Raw genomic sequence first — 20,575 nt, forward strand, 5'->3', positions numbered from 1 at the left:
GTCTTTATTTTTAAACTCATGATTTTGGGGTTCTAACTTCTGGCGGCTATAACCCATCCAGTGAATGCGGTTACAAGCCGTGGCAGCATGGGTGCTGTTAGACCCAGGTCACACCTCAGGCTGGCCTAGCTTTCAGTCGACAGGCCTGGTGAGATACCCCAAACCTCCGCTCACCAGGGAGACATTGTATTGGGAGCTCGTCTCAGTGCCACACTCCAATCTTCACACCTTATTGATGGAAAAAGGAAGAGGGAAAACCCCACAAAATCATCCTGGAAATAAGCCTTCTGATTTTAACTCCTCACCCTATCCCAGTGCTGGACAAAGATTTGCTTTGGAACAATAAATCTTGTTCTCCCTTTGATTCCTTGGAGCCAACTGAATTGCGGGAGAAACAGCTATGAGCTTCTGTAATAAGAAACTGGCTGAGTCTAACAGGGAAGGGAAATGCATTAGTCTCACTCCCTTGCCACCCCCACCTGCCCATGCCCCAGCAGTACAAACACATTAAAAGCCTCCATAAGGCTATATAGGTGCCTGCCTGACTATGTACAACTGCACAGAGCCTGGTGTACCCCGGTGCAGATGGAAACGAAGGCAAGAGGAGGGTGCATCTGCTGAAGCCGAGTAGAGGAGCAGTTGAAGCTGCAGGGTGGCTCCTAGTGACTTCAGATGAGCACAAGTGAGTTAGCTCACCTCGTCTTGCAGGTCGCAGAATGCCAGCTGGGCTGGGCAGTGTGTGCTGCGGGTTTCAGTGGCAATGCTAAGCAAGGACAGAGACTTGTCTTGCCCGTGGGTTTGTATGACTCAGTATAGACCACAGACTGGAAGCTGTTTGGGATACCAACTTAAAAAAGCAAGTCCCGATCTTTGGCTGGACAGAGATGTAATCTCCACTGCAGCTGTGATCAAAGCGAATGAAATTCTTCGCTTCAGCACAGTGCTGATCTAGCACCACAGCAGGTAGCTAGTGCCTATCCTACGACCTGTTGTAAGCTCTCCTTCCCCCAGAGGAACTTTTCAGATCTTCTTACAACAGAAAAGAAAACGTGCTGCTCCATGAACCAAGCAGGCTGCATGAGTTGTGTAGGGATGGGCATCCTTTTCCTCCCCTACGTCCTCCCATGTGCCCCTATAATACCCTGTAACAGCTTTTCAGGCAAGACACAGCACATGGTCCACAATCCAGAGGAGGAAGGATACGGGTTACAGTAGGTGGACTGGAAAAAAAGATGTCCAAGATACCAGCCACAAGGATTTTCTTTACAGAAACTTGAAGTTACTGACCTGCTGCCAGAACAGCAGACCACATTTGCACAGAAAGAACATGGGATTCCCCGACCACCGCTGTTGCTCTCATTGCTATCACAAGAAAGCACAGGAAAAGCAAATGCCTGAAGGACCTTCAGCTTAGGGAGTTGGGGTTGCTATGAGCAGAAAATGGGGCCCAGGCTTCCAGTGCTGTGTTGCAGTCCCCACTCCTGCCCCACAGCCCCTACCTCTGAGGCTGCTACCCCTGGCAGTAGTGTGGAGGGCTGAGCCCTAGCTTACCAGACCTCATTTCCCAGCCAAAATTTAACACCCAAGCCCTGCCTTCCAGTCCTTGGAGATCCTTTCATTTTCAGCCCTGGGATGCCCCTACATCTGAGCCCCTGCTTCACCAGCCCCAGAGTCCCATGCTGCTGCAACTCTTCCTCCACAGGGTACACAGCCGTAGCTGCATCCTTTCCCTAGTTTAGAAAGGCTACAGCAATGGTGTGGGGCAACAAAGACAACGAAAAGCAAAAGTGAAGAAGGAAACAAACCTAAGTGAAGGACTCCCCCCTTTCCTGGGCAGCAGAAGCTATGCCCTTTCAGCCAGAGGAGCAGGGTTGGCAAAGAGCATTCTTCTTGTAATGCCACTGTCACTGCCTTCCCATTCCTGCTGTTGCCCTGGGGACTGCGGGGGCACAGGGGGAAGCAAAACACCCACTGACAGAGCTCGTGGTTGCATCCCACATAGCTCTGTGCTCCCAAGATATGCCAGAGCCTGCCAGCACCCAGCACACCTGGGAAAAACAACAGTCTGAGCCATGCCAACTTCACCAGGAGCTATGAAGGGCTTCAAAGATGGCTATGGGAGATGGTGCCAACAGTAATTCCTCCACCCTCCCTAAATCCACCACACTCCCTACAACAGGGAGCGTAGACTGGAGCCATGGCTGATTGCCCATCGGCTACCCACAGCACCAGTTACAGAACAGGTTTCCCTTTCAAACATCCACCGTGCACAGGATCCCTGCTGAGGAGTTACAACCAAGGCCCTGTTCTAAAGGGGTGCAACTAAGGCAACTCAAGCAAATCATCAAACCCCCGTTTTTCTAAACAAAGCGCCAGACTGAAGTCAGGCAGGCAAATGCCAATGCACGCAACATGCCTGTCAAGGCTGATGGAGCAGCTCAGTGGCTTTTCAACCCCGATGTAGGCATAGATGCTGCTGAAACCACTGCAGATGGAGCCCATTGTTTCAGGGTCCGGGCTAGGCTCTGTCTTAGGCTGGGATCCATAGCACGTGATCTGTTTTGACAAGCCAATGGAGGAAATGGCTCCTTGTGCAAACTGACAGTTACCCAAGGGTTGTATTGTACAAAGGCAGCTGCTAAGAGGGTTTGTAAAAACAAACATTCCCCAGCCAGGGCAATGTATAGCTGTTCTTCAAAGAAAAGCTCATTTTAAGGGTAGGAGGCCTCTTCACACACTGAGGCAGAACCAGTCATTAGGAGCAGACGCTTCTGACCACTGCTGTCTTTCAATACAGGACCTGCTCCAGACTCTCCAGAGAGGCTGGGCCAGAGTCCTTGAGTTTGGTTGGAACTGGGAGCAGCACAATCAAGGACATGGTGTGTGTAAAAAGACCATCGTGGAAACAGGAGGTGGTGTTTCTTGTAGAGGAACTGAGTGTATATCAAACACTGGAAGAAGCACGGGAAAAGGAAGCAGAAGCTGGAATGGCTGTCACTGTCACATCGTGTACCTCAGCTTTGTCATGGTGCTGCCACTGCTTGTAAGAGGCTACAAGCTCTGCGCTGTGTGAGTAACTTGGGCTGTGTCAGGCTCTGTCTGGACTTGTCTTGGCCTGCCAGGAGCTGTATTGTAGCTCATTTCGCTGTTACAACAATTGTCTAATGACCAGGTGACTGTTACCAACATTGTTGTAGTTTTTGTACAATTATCTGGTGTGACACTTATGTGTACATATTATTGTAACTAATAGATAGCAGGTATTAAGGAGGAGCCTATATAACTGTGGGGCCTAGAGCACAGGTCCTGGAGAGCAGCTAACAGATGCAGGGGTTTGCACAGCGGGGTGCACAGAGGGGGTCACAGTCCCCGTGCTCAGCAATGGTGGTGACGTGCCACGTGGCATGGTCTCCTGCAGACATGGGAACAGCTCTCTCTGTAATGTCAGAGCCTCCACCCAGGCTGAGCTCTCCTGGGGGAGGATACAGCTTTGCTGATACTGAAGGCAGAGTCAGTGCTCATTGGGTTGGGAATCAGTGACTCCCATGATGATGAAGGCTGGAAGCTTGTGAGTTCTGGCACCAGGAAGACGTCTCCTGCTCCACCTGCACATGTACAGGACAACAACTGAATCAGTTCAGTGCCCTCACAGCAGATGTGAGGCTGGGAGCTGTGTCCAGCGAAACCTCTGAACTGCCTGAGCCTGAGCTGTGCAGCAGCACCACACGGAAGTGGTGGGTGCTAGTAGTGAGAGACTCCCTGCTGCAGGGGACGGAGGTCCCCATCTACCAACCCGCCTACAGAGGTGTGCTGCTTACCAGGGTCTCAGATCTGGGATGTTATGGAGAGGCTGCCAAGGCTTGTCCAGCCCTCACACTGTTACCCTCCGCACTGCTCTTCCATGTGGGCATCAACAATACTGCCAGGGGAGGCCCAGAGCATATCAAGTGTGACTTCATGGCTCTGGATGCAAAGGGCATAAGTACGGGGGCTGAGTGGTCTTCTGCTGGTGAGGGGAAAGTACTTGAGGGGGAACAGATGCAGCCTGCAGGTCAAAAACTGGTTGTGCAGCTGGTGTCAATAGGGATTCATGACCATTTTATGACCGTGGGACTCTCTTCAAGGATCAAGGACAGCTATGAAGAGATGGGATCCACCTGACCAAGGGGGCAAAAACATCTTTGCTAAGTGGACAAAGGCTGCCCAACCTGTGGAGAAGAGCTTTAAACTAGGGACAACAGGTGAGGGACAGGAGAACTGACAACCAAGTGAGGAAGTGATGGACTAGCTTGGCAAGCAAAGGTTGCAGTGTGATGTGGACAGGAGAGATCTTGATACATGGCAGACGGGGGGCCCAGCCCACGTGTATGCATGAAAACAAGGACGTACTGGGAGGACAGCTTCCTGGGGAAGCTCTCATAACTTTTCTGGGAAATCGGCACATCTGGGTGCCTCTCTGAAGTTCCGTGCTTTCAGCAATCCCAGCTCCCTGAGACCAGTGGGAATGTCTGGAGCAAGGGAGACACTCTCAGTGAAGTAGAATCAGGTTAGAGAACGTTTAAATAAACTAGACATGCTCAAGTCCATGGGACTTGACAGTTGCACACCCAACTGCTGAAAGAGCTGCCTGATGTCATTGCAAGGCCACTGTCTATTATCTTTGAAAGGTCATGGTGACTGGGGGAAGTTCCTGAGGAGTGGAAGAATGAGACTCTCTTCTCGAAGGAGGAGAATCTCGGGAACTACAGGCCAGTCAATCCCTGGGAAGGTGACAGAGCAAATCTTCCCAGAAACTGTTTCCAAACACACTTAGGACAAGAAAGTGAATGGGAGTAGCCACCATGGATTTATGAAGGGGAAATCATGCTTAAGCAACCTTACAGCCTTCTATGATTCTATGACTGTCTTGGTGAACGAGAGGAGAGCAGTGAACATCCTTTACCTTGAATTTATTAAGGTTTTTAACACCATCTCTGACAACTTCCTCACAAACTGAGGAAGTATGGGTTAGATAAATAGATAGCAAGGTGGATTGCAGGGTTGGGATCAGTGGCACAAAGTCCAGTGGAGACACGACACTAATGACGTACCCCAGGCGTTGGTACTGGGGCCAATACCATTTAACATCATCTTCATTAGTGACCTGAATGATGGGGCAGAGTACATCCTCAGGAAGTTCACAGCTGGTACAAAACTGGGAGGAGTGGCAGATACACCAAAGGGTTGTGCTGCCATCCAGAGGGACCTCAACAGGCTGAAGGAACGGGCTGACAAGAACTTCAACAAAGGGAAATGTAAAGTCTTGCACCTGGGAGGAACAACCCCATGCACCAGCACATGCTGGAAGGCAGCTTGGCAGAAAAGGGCCTGGGGGTCTTGGTGGCAAGCTGAATATGCCAACAACATGCCCTTGTGGCAAAGGCAGCCAACAGCCTCCTCAGCTGCATTAGGAAAAGCATTGCCAGCAGGTAGAGGAAGGTGATCCCCTCAGCACTGCTGAGACACACCTGGAGCGCTGGGCTCCTCTGTACAAGAGAGACATGGACACAGCAGAGTCTAGCAAAGGGCCAGGAAGATGATGAGGGGACTGGAGCATCTGTCATACGAGGGGAGGCTGAGCAAGCTGGAACTGTTCAGCCTGGAGAAGAGAAGGCTCAGAGGGATTTTATCCACAGAGAGGCTGGGGCACCTCCATCCTGGAAATACTCATCTGGATACAGCTGTGTGGAACCCACTTTAGGTGACACTGCATTGAGCAGGAAGGTGGACTAGATGATCTCCAGAGGTGCCTGCCCACCTCAGCGATTCTGTGATTCTGTAATAACAAGTGGCTCTGTATAGAATAGGGTATCTACGATGCTAGAATTTGGGAAAAAAAAAAAAAAAAAAGCCGTACAGACACATACAGAATGATACTGCAGGCCCAGGGCTATAAGCAATTCACCATTGGCCAAGTCATCAGAGTAACTGGGAACTGGGTAAAACCAGTTTTAGGGGTAACAAAGAACAAGTATGCAACGCATGTAAAACACTCCATAAACAGTAAATGTGTACATAATGTGGAACAATGAACCAGGAAAGAGCAAGGTGTGGAGTATTTTTTTTACAAACAGATGACACCAAGACTGAGGGAGAAACCATGGTTATACTCCTCCATGTGACTGTAAGCCCTTCCCACCTGCAACTTCAATCATTGACCGTAGGACTCAAAGGGGCATTGGAAGGGGTAGATACTAGAAAATTTACATCATTGAACTGTGTTATTATTTGACTATAAGCATTAGCATCATTGTCACTGGACAATAAATCTTTGGACTGCTAAAACATTGGGTGTGAGTTCTTTTTGCTGGTCCAAGAAGTGAAACAACCTACTCTAACTTGGATGCAACTGATTGGCAAGAGCACACTGCAGTAATACAGATGACATCCTAATCTTGCTGCCATCCTGAAGTCCTACCACTTCCCCAGTCAGCCATAGTATTTCCCCACCTGGTGGGTTCTGGTTCTCCAGTAGAATCAGGGAAAGCAGAGGTGGAGGGCTGTAAGGGAAAGAAACCCCATGCAAATTCAAGACCCTTGATCATCCATACCACTTCAATGAAACATTTCAACTTGGCTCAGAGACACCATCTACAAAGAAGGACGCAGCAGCTGTGCTGTCACATAAAATGCCTCATGGCATCTTTTAAGGAAGTCACTATGTTGGCATTCAAAGGTGGAAGATCTGTAGCTCTTTGAATCAAAGCTGCTCTGTAAGGTCTCGAGGCTTCCCCACTTCAGCATGGACCAGATGCTCCCATGCAGGCCAGGACAAATTCAAAGCATATTTTTTGTACTAACATATAGCAAACAGCTTTCATTCATGCCTCTAATTTGGGAGGCACAAAAAGCATGCAAGTCAGAAAGCTGGGTACACTTTACACTTCACTAGCCAGTATGTGGTCAGAAGGAATTTTATTTATACTCCAGCCTGAGAAGCCCTGAGGCTGAAAGTAAAACTAGGCTTTGTTTTGGTGGGGTGAAGGAAGAGGAAAGCTTGCTATGATTGGCAAAAACCATTCCAGTCTGCTGCCCTGGCATTCAATGTGTGGCTTGTTGTTTCCTGCTCTCCATTAGAGTGGGTCAACAGGAGTCCCTGCGAAAGCAGACGAGGCATCTGTGGGCTTGGTGCAGAGCTGGTCTGCGTCACACAGGGGTGATCGGTATGAGGATTACCTAAGGGAGAATACCGAAGCACAGGACTACTTTCCTTAAGCCTCCCAGGGACTTTCCACCATCTTGTTGAAGACTTCTTGCTATCAAATACACTTTTTTTAATACACAAGATTCATTGTCCTACTTGTGTTTATACCAAAATATCAAGCATTTTCTCCCATTCTAACAGCCTTGAACATCCATCCACATTGCAATGCACCATTACTTTTGTTTGGCACTCGGCTGAGGCTCCCATCTGTCCAGTTTCCCCCCTCCATCATCATCCACCAGCAGTTTCCCCAAGGGCAGCTTGCTCACATTTGTTATTTGCCTGGGATTTGTGGATATGCTGATGCTCACAACACAGCTGGTGTTATGCAGATGATGTGCTCTGCTCACATCCAGGTCTTCCAGGTGTATTAATTCCCTGGGCAGCCAGCACTGTAGATACACACACAGAGTAAGGCTGTATTTTGGGAAGTCCTCAATGGACCAGCTGCATACATGGTGCCCAACCAGCACGCAACACGTTCATATATGATGGGATTAACTCCATGTGCACACAGCTACAGGCAGCACACAACTGGGTTTACTACACATGCGCTCCACAGTTGAAGCATTTCTGTTCAGGAAATCCCCAAAATATATATATAATATACAGCAACCGACCACACAGAGGCCCTACGTCTGGCAGATCACCAGGTGCAACACGGGGTGACAGGGCACCCACGTGCCGTCTTGGTGCAGTGTCTATGGGACATCCACACAAGCTTACCTCATGCTCACGCTTTGGTGCCAAAAGGTGTACAATATATTCCAAGTGAAATAGGATCTTTTAATATCACATATCCAAACAATAGTTCTCATTTCAAAATGCAAAACAGGTCCTTTGAAGATCAGCTGCTCCCAGGCTGTGTGAGCAGGGTGGGGTACAGCTGACTGGCACAACTGTTGAGGTCAGACCTCGTTTCTTTGGTAAGATACATGCCAGGAACAAACACGAATGCAGAGTTGTACCAAAAGTGTCCATTTAGAAGACTAATTATTACTCCATGTCCCTTATTAGAGATTTGCATTTTAAAACAGTCATATACATTAAATAGCTCTCCGACGTCTAAATAGCGAACATTTGAATGAAGTAGCATATATTCTGCTACCCCCACCATTTTAAGAACAAGCAACACATGTGGGAGAGAAGGGAAACATTAAAAACAGGCTGTCTGTCTCACACAGTTTATTTAACAATAGGTAATAAGAAATCAATTTTTAACAGTCTATACAGTGATCGAAAGTTCATATTTATAAGTAATCAACTTTAATTGCATGATTTACAACATTTGAGGGTTTTTTGCTTTCTATTTTCAAGTTTTACAGAAAGTGGAAGAGGGTGGGGAAAGGGGCATGGGAGAGAGAAAGCAAGCATAAAGAAGAAACCCCAGGGACTTTTTCTCAGGTTAAAATCATCCCCTTGGAATCGTTTCTTACCCTCTTTTTTATTTTTTTCCTTTGTTAGATGTAAAAATAACAAAAAAAATTCTTTCAAGAAAACAGAAACCACAATATATATACTACATCCATTTGGCAGCTGCCCCTGTGTATTTGCAAAAATGTTGTCTTCTCTCTACATGTACAAATTATTTTAATACTTGAAGTTTTTTTTTTTAAGCTCAGACTCTTGTATAGAAAATTCTTGGAGGACAAAAGTAGACTTCAGGAGGGGGCTGAGTTATTTAATATTTTTACATTTTTCAAAGAATTGACATATTTCCAACCAAAGAGGAAAAGATTGGTATTTATTTTTATATATATATATTTATATATGTAATGTATTTTTAAAGCAACATTAACCCCTTTTGTCCTCCGGTTTTAGGAAAAGGTTCTCCTGTGGTTATTTGTTTGTTTTTGTTGTTTTTTTGCAGTGACATGAAGAAAAACCAGAATAGGGAAAATGTTTACCATCTGCCTCAGTAAATAATAACTATCAATATTACATATTTTCATTAATTTAAAAAAAAAATAAAACCTATTGGAGGCACGAGTAGGGCATCCTTTGGTGAAGAGCCAAAAGACCACCCTCTTCCCCGACCTCCCCAACACACACGAGGAAAAAAAAACCAAGAAAAAGGACTGGTTATGATTCCAGCCATAACAAAAATATATTCTTTGTACTCTACTGTCCCTCAGGTTCGTTGTTGGTTTGTTTTTAAAACCACAAACTACTGCTGCAGAGTTCAGATGTGTTCCAGGGAAAAATGTTGTTTTAGCTAAGAAAGATTCAAAAAAATTTGTCTTCAGTACAAAAAGTCTTGAGAAAATAAGTTTTTTTCTTTTCTTTTTTTTATTGTTTTTTTGCTCCCAAAATGCTACAATATGTCTAGTGTATGTCTAGTGTACTCTGTGAAAGGTTTGAATTCAAGTCTGAGTTCTCGGAGCTGAGCCCCAGTTCCGTGGCGCTTGTACCATGGAGGCCTGCCATGCCAGGATTGCTAGCAAGCTGGGAAAGCATTGCACTCTGGTCCGGGCTGGCAAAGTGCCCTTGATCCATGGGGTTAGCCTGGGCAGCTACCAGTCCTGGATGTGGGGAGCTGGTCTGCGGGGAGACGTGGTGTGGAGAAGGCTGAGGTTGCATCCGAGGGGATGGGCTGGAATGGGGGGGCTGGGACTGGGGCCGTGGTGAGGGTACAGGCTGCGGAGAACGCACTTGATTGGTGAGCGATGAAGGGAGCTGCTGGCCCTGTAGGTGCGGGGACTGGGCCTGGTTAGGGAGCATGTGCTGTTGGGGGCTCATAGGATTGGGCTGAGCTGGGGACCCCATCTGCTGCTGAAGTAGCCTCTGCTGGAAAGCCTGCTGCAAACTGGCTCCTGTCTCTGCACTCATCGCCTGTGGAAGCTGGCTTATTTGTCCCATGTTTCCTTGCTGCATCTGCTGCATGTGATGCTGCATTCGCTGCTGCTGTTGCTGCTGCTGCTGCTGTTGGGGATACCCGACACCCTGGGGCTGCTGAAACTGGTTGTGGTTGGCCATCCCCGGCCCCAGTGCTGGTCCTGCTCCCTGCTGCTGCTGTTGCTGCTGGTGGCGCTGCTGCTCAATCATCTGGTGCCGTCTCATCAGGAGGTCTCGGAACTGGGGAGCCATCCCCGAGTGATTCATATTCATCTGCTGCGCCTGAGGATTCATCCCAGCCATGGCCTGCTGCGGCTGCTGCTGCGGCTGCTGCTGGGGCATGCTGGGCCTCTGCACTCCCGCTTGCATGGGATTCATGTTCTGCATGGCTGGGTTGGGGTGCACCCCTCCTTGCTGCCCTTGCATGGCCTGCTGCGGCTGGAGACCTGGCTGACCCTGGGGGATGCCAGGCTGACCCGTCATCCCCTGGGGGTTCTGGGACCCCGCATACTTGGCAGCCCGCTGCTTGATGAAAGCAGCCAGCAGCTGAGGATTGGAGTGAAGGATGTTAAGCACCTGCTGCTGCTGCATGGGTGAGCTGGGAGACCTGAGAGTCCGCAGTAGGTTTTGTAAGGCCGCCTGGGGCAGAGGTGGTTGTTTGGGCTGAGCAGTGCCAGGTACCTGACCCATCCCTGGCTGAGGTGCCATATTCATTGGCTGACCTGGCTGGGCTACTGACATCATGGATGGCCTCTGCATTCCTGGCTGCAGCTGAGCTTGGGGTAAGCCCCCCTGCACCCACGGTGGCTGCTGCTGGATTCCTGCTGGCCCCATTCCTTGATCTATATGACCACCAGGACCTCTGCCTAACTGTGGAGGGTTCATTCCCATAGGTGGCATCTGGGGCATCTGGTGCTGAATTGGCCTTTGGAAGATCTGAACCTGTGCCATCTGACGCTGGGTCTCTGCTGCCCGCTGGATCTGCATGGCCATTTCCACTGCTGCTGGAGGAGGACCCTGAACTGGTGGTTGAGGTGGCTGGGGTGGAGTTGGAGGAGTCACCTGGCCACCTGCCTTGCCCTGGGACACAGCGCTGGGGGGCTGAGTTCTTGGCATGGTGTAGGGTGGCATACTGTTGGGAGGTGCAGGTTGAGGCTGCGAGGCAGGCTGGGGCGGAGGCTGGGGTTGTGGGGTTTGCGGTGTCGGGGGCTGCTGGCCCGTTGGAGTTGTTGGGGTGGCTGGCGTCGGCGAGGGTAATCCTTGCTGCTGGCCTACCACACCGGTCCGCTGCATACTTGCCATCCTCCTTCGGAGCATCTGCGCCTGTTGCAGGCGGTGCTGAAGTTGCTGTTGACGGAGCTTGTGTTTAATGTTGAGGCAGAAGGGCACTGGGCACTTGTTCTCCTGGCAGTGCTTTGCATGGTAGCAGCAGAGAGCAATGAGTTGCTTGCAGATGGGGCACCCTCCATTGGTTTTGCGTTTGCAGCCTTTGGTGTGTTGGACAACCCGTTTCATCTTCTGACAGGATGGCAGTGAGCAGTTGGCATTACGACACTGGCAGGCATGGACCAGAGACTGGATACAGCGCTGAATGCTCAAGCGGCGGGAGTCACCAGGGCTCTGGGTGGTTGCAGTCTGCTGGTTGTTGCTCTCATCATCTAGACCAAGGCCTAATTTTTCCATCTTGTGGTCATGGTTTTTAGTGTTATAGCAGGTGATGCACAGGTCATAATCCTGGAAAAACAACGAAGAAAAAGTTATCAGTGTTCCTGAAACTCCATACAATAAATAAATGATGTCATGCCACCTCAACAAATTACTCCCAGTCTGTCCCAGGCAAATTGTTGCTCTAGGGAAAATTCAATCTTTCACACCATGTTGAGGTACTACTGAAGGAATAAATCCAAGTTATAGCCAGGGAAAGTGCATGGGCACAAGGGTGTCCGAAATCTACACAAACACATAGAGCTTGAAAAACAAGTTTGCTCCGAGCTAGTAAGTCACACGTTATTCAGCTGGGCCAGAAAAATCCCTTTCTCTTCTGGTAAGAAAGGAGAAGAAAAAGGCAAGGAAAAAACAGCTGCCCATCTGCTGCTGCTTCAAAAGAAGAGGGCAAGAGTGGCAGGAGAGGTACCAATTTTCAAAACGGAAAGGAGAATGAAAGCTGCATTTTCAGTTTTCGGGCGAGTTAAACAGCAGAGTGTACTGGGCAGAAGAATAGAACAGCATTTACATTCTGTGAAAGCAACAGCGCAAGAGTTCAGGCTCAATAATTGATCCAGGTCCTCAGGATTCATTAATCTACAGGAAATTTAGAATTTATTTTCTGGTACGTATGAGGAAATAGGACCATAAAATTTTAATCAGAGCTTTGCAGAACTGAATCCGAGACAAGTCATTTACTTCCAGCAGGCTAAAAAATTAAGTTACAAGCCAGACTCAAGGTTAGTCCAGCTTCTGGAGGGCTCATCATTGACCCAGAGCACCAGACTTGATCTTCAAACACACTGATATTGCAAACACTTCTGAAGACAAAAATGCTGTTTGCAGCATTCTACAGAGATACAACAGGGTAGTGGAAGAGTCACCCGAGTATAGGAATCTGACTTCTAGCAAAGCAAAACCTCTATGCCAGTAAACCAACGGAGCGCCCTATATACAGAAATACTGCAGCACAACACTTCTGACTTTGGAACAAGAAAGGATACATTGCTCTTCAGAAAAGTCAGCTGATCCTACCATTACGGCTCAAGCAATTGCTACAGTTCCCAACTGCTTAAGCAGCAGCACCTTAAATGAACTACAGGAAATACAATTCTATTTCAGTTCTCCACAGCTTGAAAGTAGAAGACAAAAATCACACCAAGTAGCGGATTAATAGAATCGCTTGTTATGGAAAACATTTCCTCTCCTTTCTTTCTGAACTGCCAGGGGATGAGCTGTACAGATCTTTTTCCATCAGTTAATACTGAGAAATTAGTTCAGGTAAAGAGCATTCTGGGCACAGAGACACAGGGACACAAGTAGGGAAAACTTCACCAAGCATACCTCACAAACAGTGCAGTGCCATCTGGTCTCCACATGATGCTTGCACTCGTTGCAGGTGTAAACAAAGCGGTCTTGGCTCTGGGTGTGCAGTTCCACCAGCATGCACATGGTTGACCACTGAGCCCGTCGTAGTGAGGAGAACTCCAGGTGCTTGTCTCTAGCAAGGGTTAGGAAAGCATCACGCCCATCCATCAGGTCACACGGAATGAGTGGGTCAGGCTCAGCGATGGGGGGCAGGGAGTTGGCTGCAGGGCCAGCAATGAGACGGATGACAAAGAAGACCTGAAAAGTGAAAAGACTTAATGCCAGCACTTATCAAGATGTTTTGGTCACCGAACTTATTACACGGAGTGTACAATTCCAGGACCAACTAACACTTGAATGATGTGGCGCCAGGGTGGTGTGCTTGCAAGGACTGGGAAATTTCAAACCTCTGGGTGCCCTGCAGATTCACCTTCTTCAGAAGATTAGGTAAGGAACAATGGACTGAACAGTAACAGTAAAACTGTTGTGACAGTCTAGACTGTTAGGAAGTTCTGTATGAGCACCGTTGTATTTATCACCACTGCCCTCGCAGCAAAGAGCACCTGGACTTACTGGTACTTGTCTGGTGTGCCACTCAATTCTCCAGCCAAACATGTATAATTTAGAGGGCACAACTCTGTCTGAAGTATCAAAGCTTTGTACACCTCTCTACTTAAGTAAAATACATATTTCTCATTCTATCAGCTCTTACCTCCTTGTGCTTCTCCATAGTGGCATACAGCTTTTGGGAGAGGTCATTGGACACATTGGGCATGCCAGGCTTTTTCTTATTGCCACGACTCAAGCTGCTCTTGTTCTTACTTGTCTTCTTATTGTTCTTCTTTTTGGCATTTTTGCTGTCTCCCTTGCTCACCTATTAATTTTAAAGGTATTTTATGTCAGATATCTAAGTTACACCACATCAGCATTTATTACTTTCACATCTTCTATAACTGCAAGACAAAACACACTTCACAATAATTTACTCGAAGACACTTACCAGGGTCCCCTGAAACATTAAATTAGTTCCATTAGAATCACTCCAGAAGATACCAAGATCAGCAATACATAGTTCTAAAAATATTAAAAGCATAAATGCTCATGAGGTGCAAGGGAAACGTTACATACTGAAACCCGTTTGTCTGCTATAGTTGAACACTGAAGAACCTCTTGGATAATCACAAAGAGGTTCAGCAGATGGCTTCTCAATGCAATTCAAAACTAAAAATAACTGAAAAGTACAACTGATACTGCACTAACCAGAGGTAAGAAAGACTTAATTCACCTCGATTTAGTTTGTTACAGCTCTGACAGATTTATTTTTATTTTTTAATAGACTGCATTAAACTGATTTTGATATGAAGCTGTTCTTCTGAGTCCAAAAGGCATTAGTAGTGCAATTTCTAGTATGCACCTTCCTCCTGTCATATCTTGCAATAGTCAAAACGGGTCAGCTTAATTTCAATTATAATCAATTCGCAAGGAACAGTTTATTCCTCTCTGTGCTTCTCAGAGCACCCCTCAAAACACCAGAGTATGATGAGCAAGGATCAAAGCAATTCTTAACCTAATAAGCATTTTTCCTAAGCTTGTAACAACTTTGTCAGGATGAAAATTTCCAGTGAACATGAATATCACTTCATTTGAGAATACAGTTTATTATTGCCTCACTTTCAAGAAGTGAAACACGGGGTCAATAAAGAGTTGAAATTATTTTTATAATAAAGGTTAAATAGTAATATGCTGCAAGCTTCCCCCACCGCAGGATTTTGGGGCCAAACTGCTGTGGAGGATCAACTAGGTGTTGACCAACCTCACACACAGAGCACAGGTCAGATTCCTCACAACTTGTTTCTGGTATATTAGAGAGATGGGAACTTGCAGCTATGCCAAGTGGAAAACAAACCCTTAAGTAATACCTAAGAAAGATGTTAGTTAATGCAAATTTGATACCAAGTTGCCCGATTCCCAGGTTACTCTTGCACTTAGTTTATTCAAAGTCCTTGAAAGGAGGTATTGCAAAGAGCAGCACAGGAGAACCACAAATTCTAGTTGTAATGTTAAACGTAACTTTTTTGATCCAAACGTCTTTTAGGGAAAAAGATTAATTCTAAACCCCAACAAAAATCTAATATCTAATAAGGTGATGAAGCAGCAGTGCTTAAACAGCGTTAACTAACAAGTACTACTGTGTGAGCAAAACTACTAACTTTATCCTAGATTCACCACCTCTTCCATAAAAGCTCAGAAGATCCAAGGATGGGCAGATGCATAAACTCCACATCTGTTCATTTTCAATTTTATTGTTGAATTAAGAGGCATACCTTTTTTGTGGAATGTAAAAGCACAGTTGTTGCATGTTTTCAAAAAAAAATTGCACAAGATACCAGCAAGAAACTTCTCTAGTTTAAGTAGCCCAACAACAGTTCAGCAGTATTTTGTGCTTCGGATCCTCAGTGCCTTAAAGCTTTCTACTAAAAAGCCTATACTGAGTAAACTACTAAATCAGAGTGCTGTTACTTTCTCAGAATGTTCTGCTAAGATTGGTATTATAACATCTAAATTAGAAAGAAAAGTTAGCCACTGTCCAAAAGCTAAAGCTTAAGGAAAAAAGCTTCCAAGTCAGGCTGAGGTTGCAGCATGAACATTGATAATAATTGGATTTCAGCAGCGAAATATTCAACTAGCAGCTGTTTCAATCTAATTGACTTTGGTAATTAGTTAGGTTTATAGCCACATGAATAGCCACTGCTCATACAAATGTAGCTTAGTGGTATTTTAACAGCTCTAATTTATAAAATGTAAAATTGAAATTTATATTGGAGTGAAGCTAGGAAGGTGAAAAAGCCAGTTAACCAAAGTGTCTAGCCCCCCCCCCCTTTTTTTTTTTCTTCAAATAGTCATAGGCAATCACAACTTTTACATTAGATCATGAAATAGAAGCATTCTTACATCCGTGCTTTCATTACTAGTGTTTTCTTCTCTCTTCCGTTCTTCTTCCTCTTGCTCTAGTTCCTTAATGCTTTCCTCTAGAACATTAGGCCAGAAATCCCCTTCGAAGTAAGGTAGCTCTTTTGCACTTGTTAGACGATCTTCTGTTGCCTGCTTAAATATATCCTGAAAGAGAGCAAAATACTTGGTTACCACTATTACAAGTCACATAAATAAAGGCAACCTTTTCAATAAGTGATAAAAAAAGGCACCAGCAGATCAAAGGAAAGCTTAATATTTCAGTTCATTTTATGAGGGCACATTATAAGTGCAGATTTACACTGCATCAGTTACAGACAGTTCGGCAAATACATTTCAAATATTCCCACTCCGAAGAAATAAATCATTACCATGTGCTAGACTTCAATATGCATACTTACCAAGTGGGATAATATAATCACTATATTGTCAATGCTAGCTGAAGTCCTGATAATTCCAAAGATTTTACATACTTCTAACTGCATCAGCAGCTTAACCCTGCAATTTTATTGAACACCGGAAGACTAAAGATTCCATGTATTTTCTTTGTATTAATGAAATGAGATTTGCTCTCTTTTACAGCATTCCTCAAGAATTTACTCTGTTCTACGGAATCATTTCAAATCTCTTGCTAGAATGATTTCAGAAGCTACATGCTTTGAAGAGGATACATTTTAACTCTAAACTTTTAGTGCTCACTTCACTTAAAACTAATACAGTGAACTCCAAGAATCGGGCACAATGCATAAGGCAAGGAAGAAACCAAGACAATACCGGTCAACACCTGCCCCCCCCCCCCCCAATACAAACATACACTTAACAAACCTTGTAATCATGGACAATGCGCTCCGACACAGATTTGTCCAGCATCTTTTTGTACCACTCTTGCAGCCGTTTGGGTTTGGGTATCTTTTGGTCAGGAGGATGGCAATGGAAGATGTAGTCATCTCCTTCACTAGGTGGGCATGCCCAGATATGTCCAGTAGTATACCTAGCATCATTAGACAAAAAAAAGTACATGTGGGCTCTGACACTAGAGCTTGCTCTCCTCTCTGCCACGAGATGGAGCCACCACAAAGTTGGCTGGTGTTACGAGATGGACAACTATAGCTCTCCAAGATTTCAAGTCTAGTGTTCATTCCGGCTTCATTCATGTGACAGCATGACCATCTTTTCATTATTTTTTTTAAAATTCAGCGCTATATGCAGAGTAGTTTATATAAAGTGTGCATGTTTTCCAGTCTAGATAAAAAGCAAAGCCTCATATAGACCTGCAATTGCCACCTCCCAATTAACTAATAAGAGAAAGATGGGGACTAGGTATTCCAGTAATAAAAGCCAGAATTCTTTTTCCTTGAGACAGTGCAGTCATTCATTACCTAGCAACATTTTAAAAACAGATTTACTTAAATACACAATTCACTTTTCTACTGCAAATCCTCTTCTTTTTTTTTTTAAACTTTGAGGATCCTTTTTAAAGGTTTCACAATTATATCTGGGAATAAACAGTCACTGTCAACCCCTATGCTATTGGGTGTACAATCTAAGCACTACGAAGACAGATGACATCCAAATAGTAGCAGCTGCAGAGAATATAATACCACAAAGATCACTTCATCCCCAGTTCTTCTCTATTAGTTTTTGAAAAGAACTCCAGTGGGAGGAATAATCAGATCTCGAGTTAGAGAAAAATAACCATCCTTGCTGTGTTGAGAAACAGCTCTGCAGAACCCTACCCGAACCCTGGGAACTGCAGCCAGTTGTCATTCCTTCTGCCTGAGAAGGGAGATATGATACTGCGTGACCAATATTGTTTTCCCAAAATGGGAACCCGATGTTACCCATTAGCACAGAAAACAGCATTAAGTAAAACTGAGGCCTGAGCTCTATGCAGCAATTTTACAGACTCACAGGTTAGAAAATACACAATAAAAAAAAGCAGAAGTCTAATGTATGCCTTTGAAGTGCTAAGGAATATATCATCTCACTGAGGTACTGAAGACAGTACCACCCACCTCTACTCTGACTCCCCTAATTTTTCTCATGCAACTACTCTAAACAGTCCCTAACAATTTCTTCATGTATAACTCTCTGCCAAGCTACACCAGATATCTTTGACAATAGATTTTTACTTCACTGCGTTTTCTACTTCAGTTAGTATATAGTCATTTAATTTCCACCTTTCTCATTTCTTCAATAGTTCTGTGTTCTCTTTTGTGCTGTCCCAAGTATACTCTCCTCTTTCTCTTCTAACTTTTCAGTTTCTCACAATTTCAGCTACTCATTCTATAAGAGATTTCTTAGTGGCCTTACACAGCTGTTAATCAGTACAGACAATATACTTACCTTTCTCCTTATAAACATGGGTAGGAACTTACTTGCCAGCCCAAAGGAATGACCCGATTAAAGCAGTGGCATTACACAAGGACTCTGCTATCAACAAGCCCAGCAGAAAAAAGGCTCACTTTTTCTACTTAGACTTAAGGAAGTTTTACATAAGTTTGGAAACCTAAAAATATCTGAAGCATAAGTCTCTCCTGAAAAGCCTGCAATCCCTTTTTGTCTTTTCTCTTTTTCAACTATACACAGCTGTTGCCAAGTTATTCTATCATCAGCTGATATTTAGGCACCATATTCTGCACAACAGGATGTAGTAATTTCATTTGCAATAAGAACTACCTAGCACAAATACTGCACAGAAGAAAACATTAGAAAAGACTTACCCTAGTTTCTTGACGTATTCCAGATATCCAATTAGTATTTCGTGATAGACAGCAGTCCTCAAGCATTTAGGGCGGAAGAAATGAACACTGTCAAGGTATGATATATACACTCGCCTAAAAAAAAAAAGGCATGATGAGAAGCAGAGATTTCAAAGTAGTTCTACAAGTTTATTAATGTTATTTTATACATTTGAAGCATTCAATACAACAGCAATCTTCAAAGCCTCTGATCCTATTTACCTCTAGAAACTCAGCTTTCTTTTGATATCCTAGCCTCATCTCTAAAACTATCCAATCCCTTCCTTGAGAATACTGACAACTGATTCTTTAAAGGCAACACTGTCTGCCAGCCAGCATCCCCAGTAAGAAGCGACTAACTGACATATTCCCTACAGAAGCTACTTTGTTTCTAGAAGCTAACAGCACTGAGTCTTCACATATGCAACACTGAAGCTCTATACAGAACTTCAGAAGGTTCACCCAACTGAGACAGTACCAAAATAAAATAAACTTTCATGCAGCTCCTCACCTTTGATTGGGTGGAGGACAGTCTGAGCCATACTCCTGTACATGCATCCCAAAGAAGCACAAGTCTACACCATCAATCTCCTCAAAGGCAAAAAGCGCTTTTGTTCGATAAGGGAAAGACTCAGCCATCTCTCCGCTGTCTACAAACCTGCAGATTACAGAGGGTAAAGAGGAATACCAAATACATTGACATACTAGAGAATACGCGTCACTAGGTAAAAGCAACAATGATGAGGGCTACTATAAGTGTAATTTTGGTGCAATTTTGAAATTAAATGCTTACAGACTACTCAAAATACAAGGCATCCACTTTTTACTATGAAAAAGACGACACTCATCACAACTAATTAATATGCTGCTGTAACATCTGTTTATCAAGAACTGGTCAGTGGTGAGGTTTTGAATACAACAGTATTTTTTCAAAATAGTAGCATGTAAGTAAATTCAAATAGCTTCCACCTCCCCCAAAAGAAAGCAAAATTAGAAATGTAAAGAACATACCTTGCTTTCATTCCTGGTTTTACTTCAACAGTTTTGTCAGATGCGTGTACCACCCTAACTGTAACCTCTCCTGCCTCAGGGTGATTCTGTCGTCTTAGGAAATCATTAACTCTGTTCTCCAAGAAGGTACCAAGTCTCGTAGCCGGTAACCCTGCAGGAGAAAAATACAGCTCTAAATATATACAAAACTGAACTGTTCAAATGTGATTTCTCTATTCAGATGTTAAGTGAAAAGTGACTTTTAATGCTTGCAGTATGTTATCATAAATTAAAGCTTTATCTTTAAACACTAATACTTCTAGATGGGGTGAGCTGCTTTTCACCTGTAGGCACATTTATGGTTTATACATTATTTAAATGAAGAAAGAATCTGTATTTCCACCCAATTTCTATCTGTCTCAAAAGTCAATCACAATTAAGGCTCCTCCTGAATAGAAGCTATTAATTACTTAAACTGGATTACAAAACACTGCTCTCAGACATAGCTTCAAGAGCAGATGTTGCATTTGGGAGTATATTCTGGCTATAAAGCCACACTAGCCAAGTTAGTCTCTCCACTTACCAAAAGAATATATTTCAGTAATGGAAAGAATAAGTAAATACAACTGTATCTAAACTATGCTACTTGCAGAAGGTTCTGATTTTCAAACAATCTTCATGCAAAAGAAGTACAAGCATAATGTTAGCTGACAAAACCTAAAGC

General features: G+C 44.8%; 1 protein-coding gene across 1 annotated transcript in view; it reads right to left on the bottom strand.

Annotated features, from left to right (window-relative positions):
* Positions 1 to 8,008: 8,008 nt before the first annotated feature.
* EP300 (EP300 lysine acetyltransferase) overlaps positions 8,009 to 20,575 on the bottom strand; it is a 66,789-nt gene continuing 54,222 nt past the window's right edge. Inside the window, exons 24-31 of the mRNA XM_076337206.1 lie at positions 19,873 to 20,023; positions 19,373 to 19,519; positions 18,844 to 18,957; positions 16,946 to 17,111; positions 16,103 to 16,267; positions 13,863 to 14,024; positions 13,127 to 13,408; positions 8,009 to 11,812 (exon numbers count right to left, since the gene is read on the bottom strand). Of these exons, the coding sequence (XP_076193321.1) occupies positions 9,569 to 11,812; positions 13,127 to 13,408; positions 13,863 to 14,024; positions 16,103 to 16,267; positions 16,946 to 17,111; positions 18,844 to 18,957; positions 19,373 to 19,519; positions 19,873 to 20,023 (3,431 nt within the window). The 3' untranslated portion in view covers positions 8,009 to 9,568. The remainder of the gene's footprint in view (positions 11,813 to 13,126; positions 13,409 to 13,862; positions 14,025 to 16,102; positions 16,268 to 16,945; positions 17,112 to 18,843; positions 18,958 to 19,372; positions 19,520 to 19,872; positions 20,024 to 20,575) is intronic.

Source organism: Aptenodytes patagonicus, chromosome 1, assembly GCF_965638725.1.
Source record: "Aptenodytes patagonicus chromosome 1, bAptPat1.pri.cur, whole genome shotgun sequence".
Lineage (NCBI taxonomy): Eukaryota > Metazoa > Chordata > Aves > Sphenisciformes > Spheniscidae > Aptenodytes > Aptenodytes patagonicus.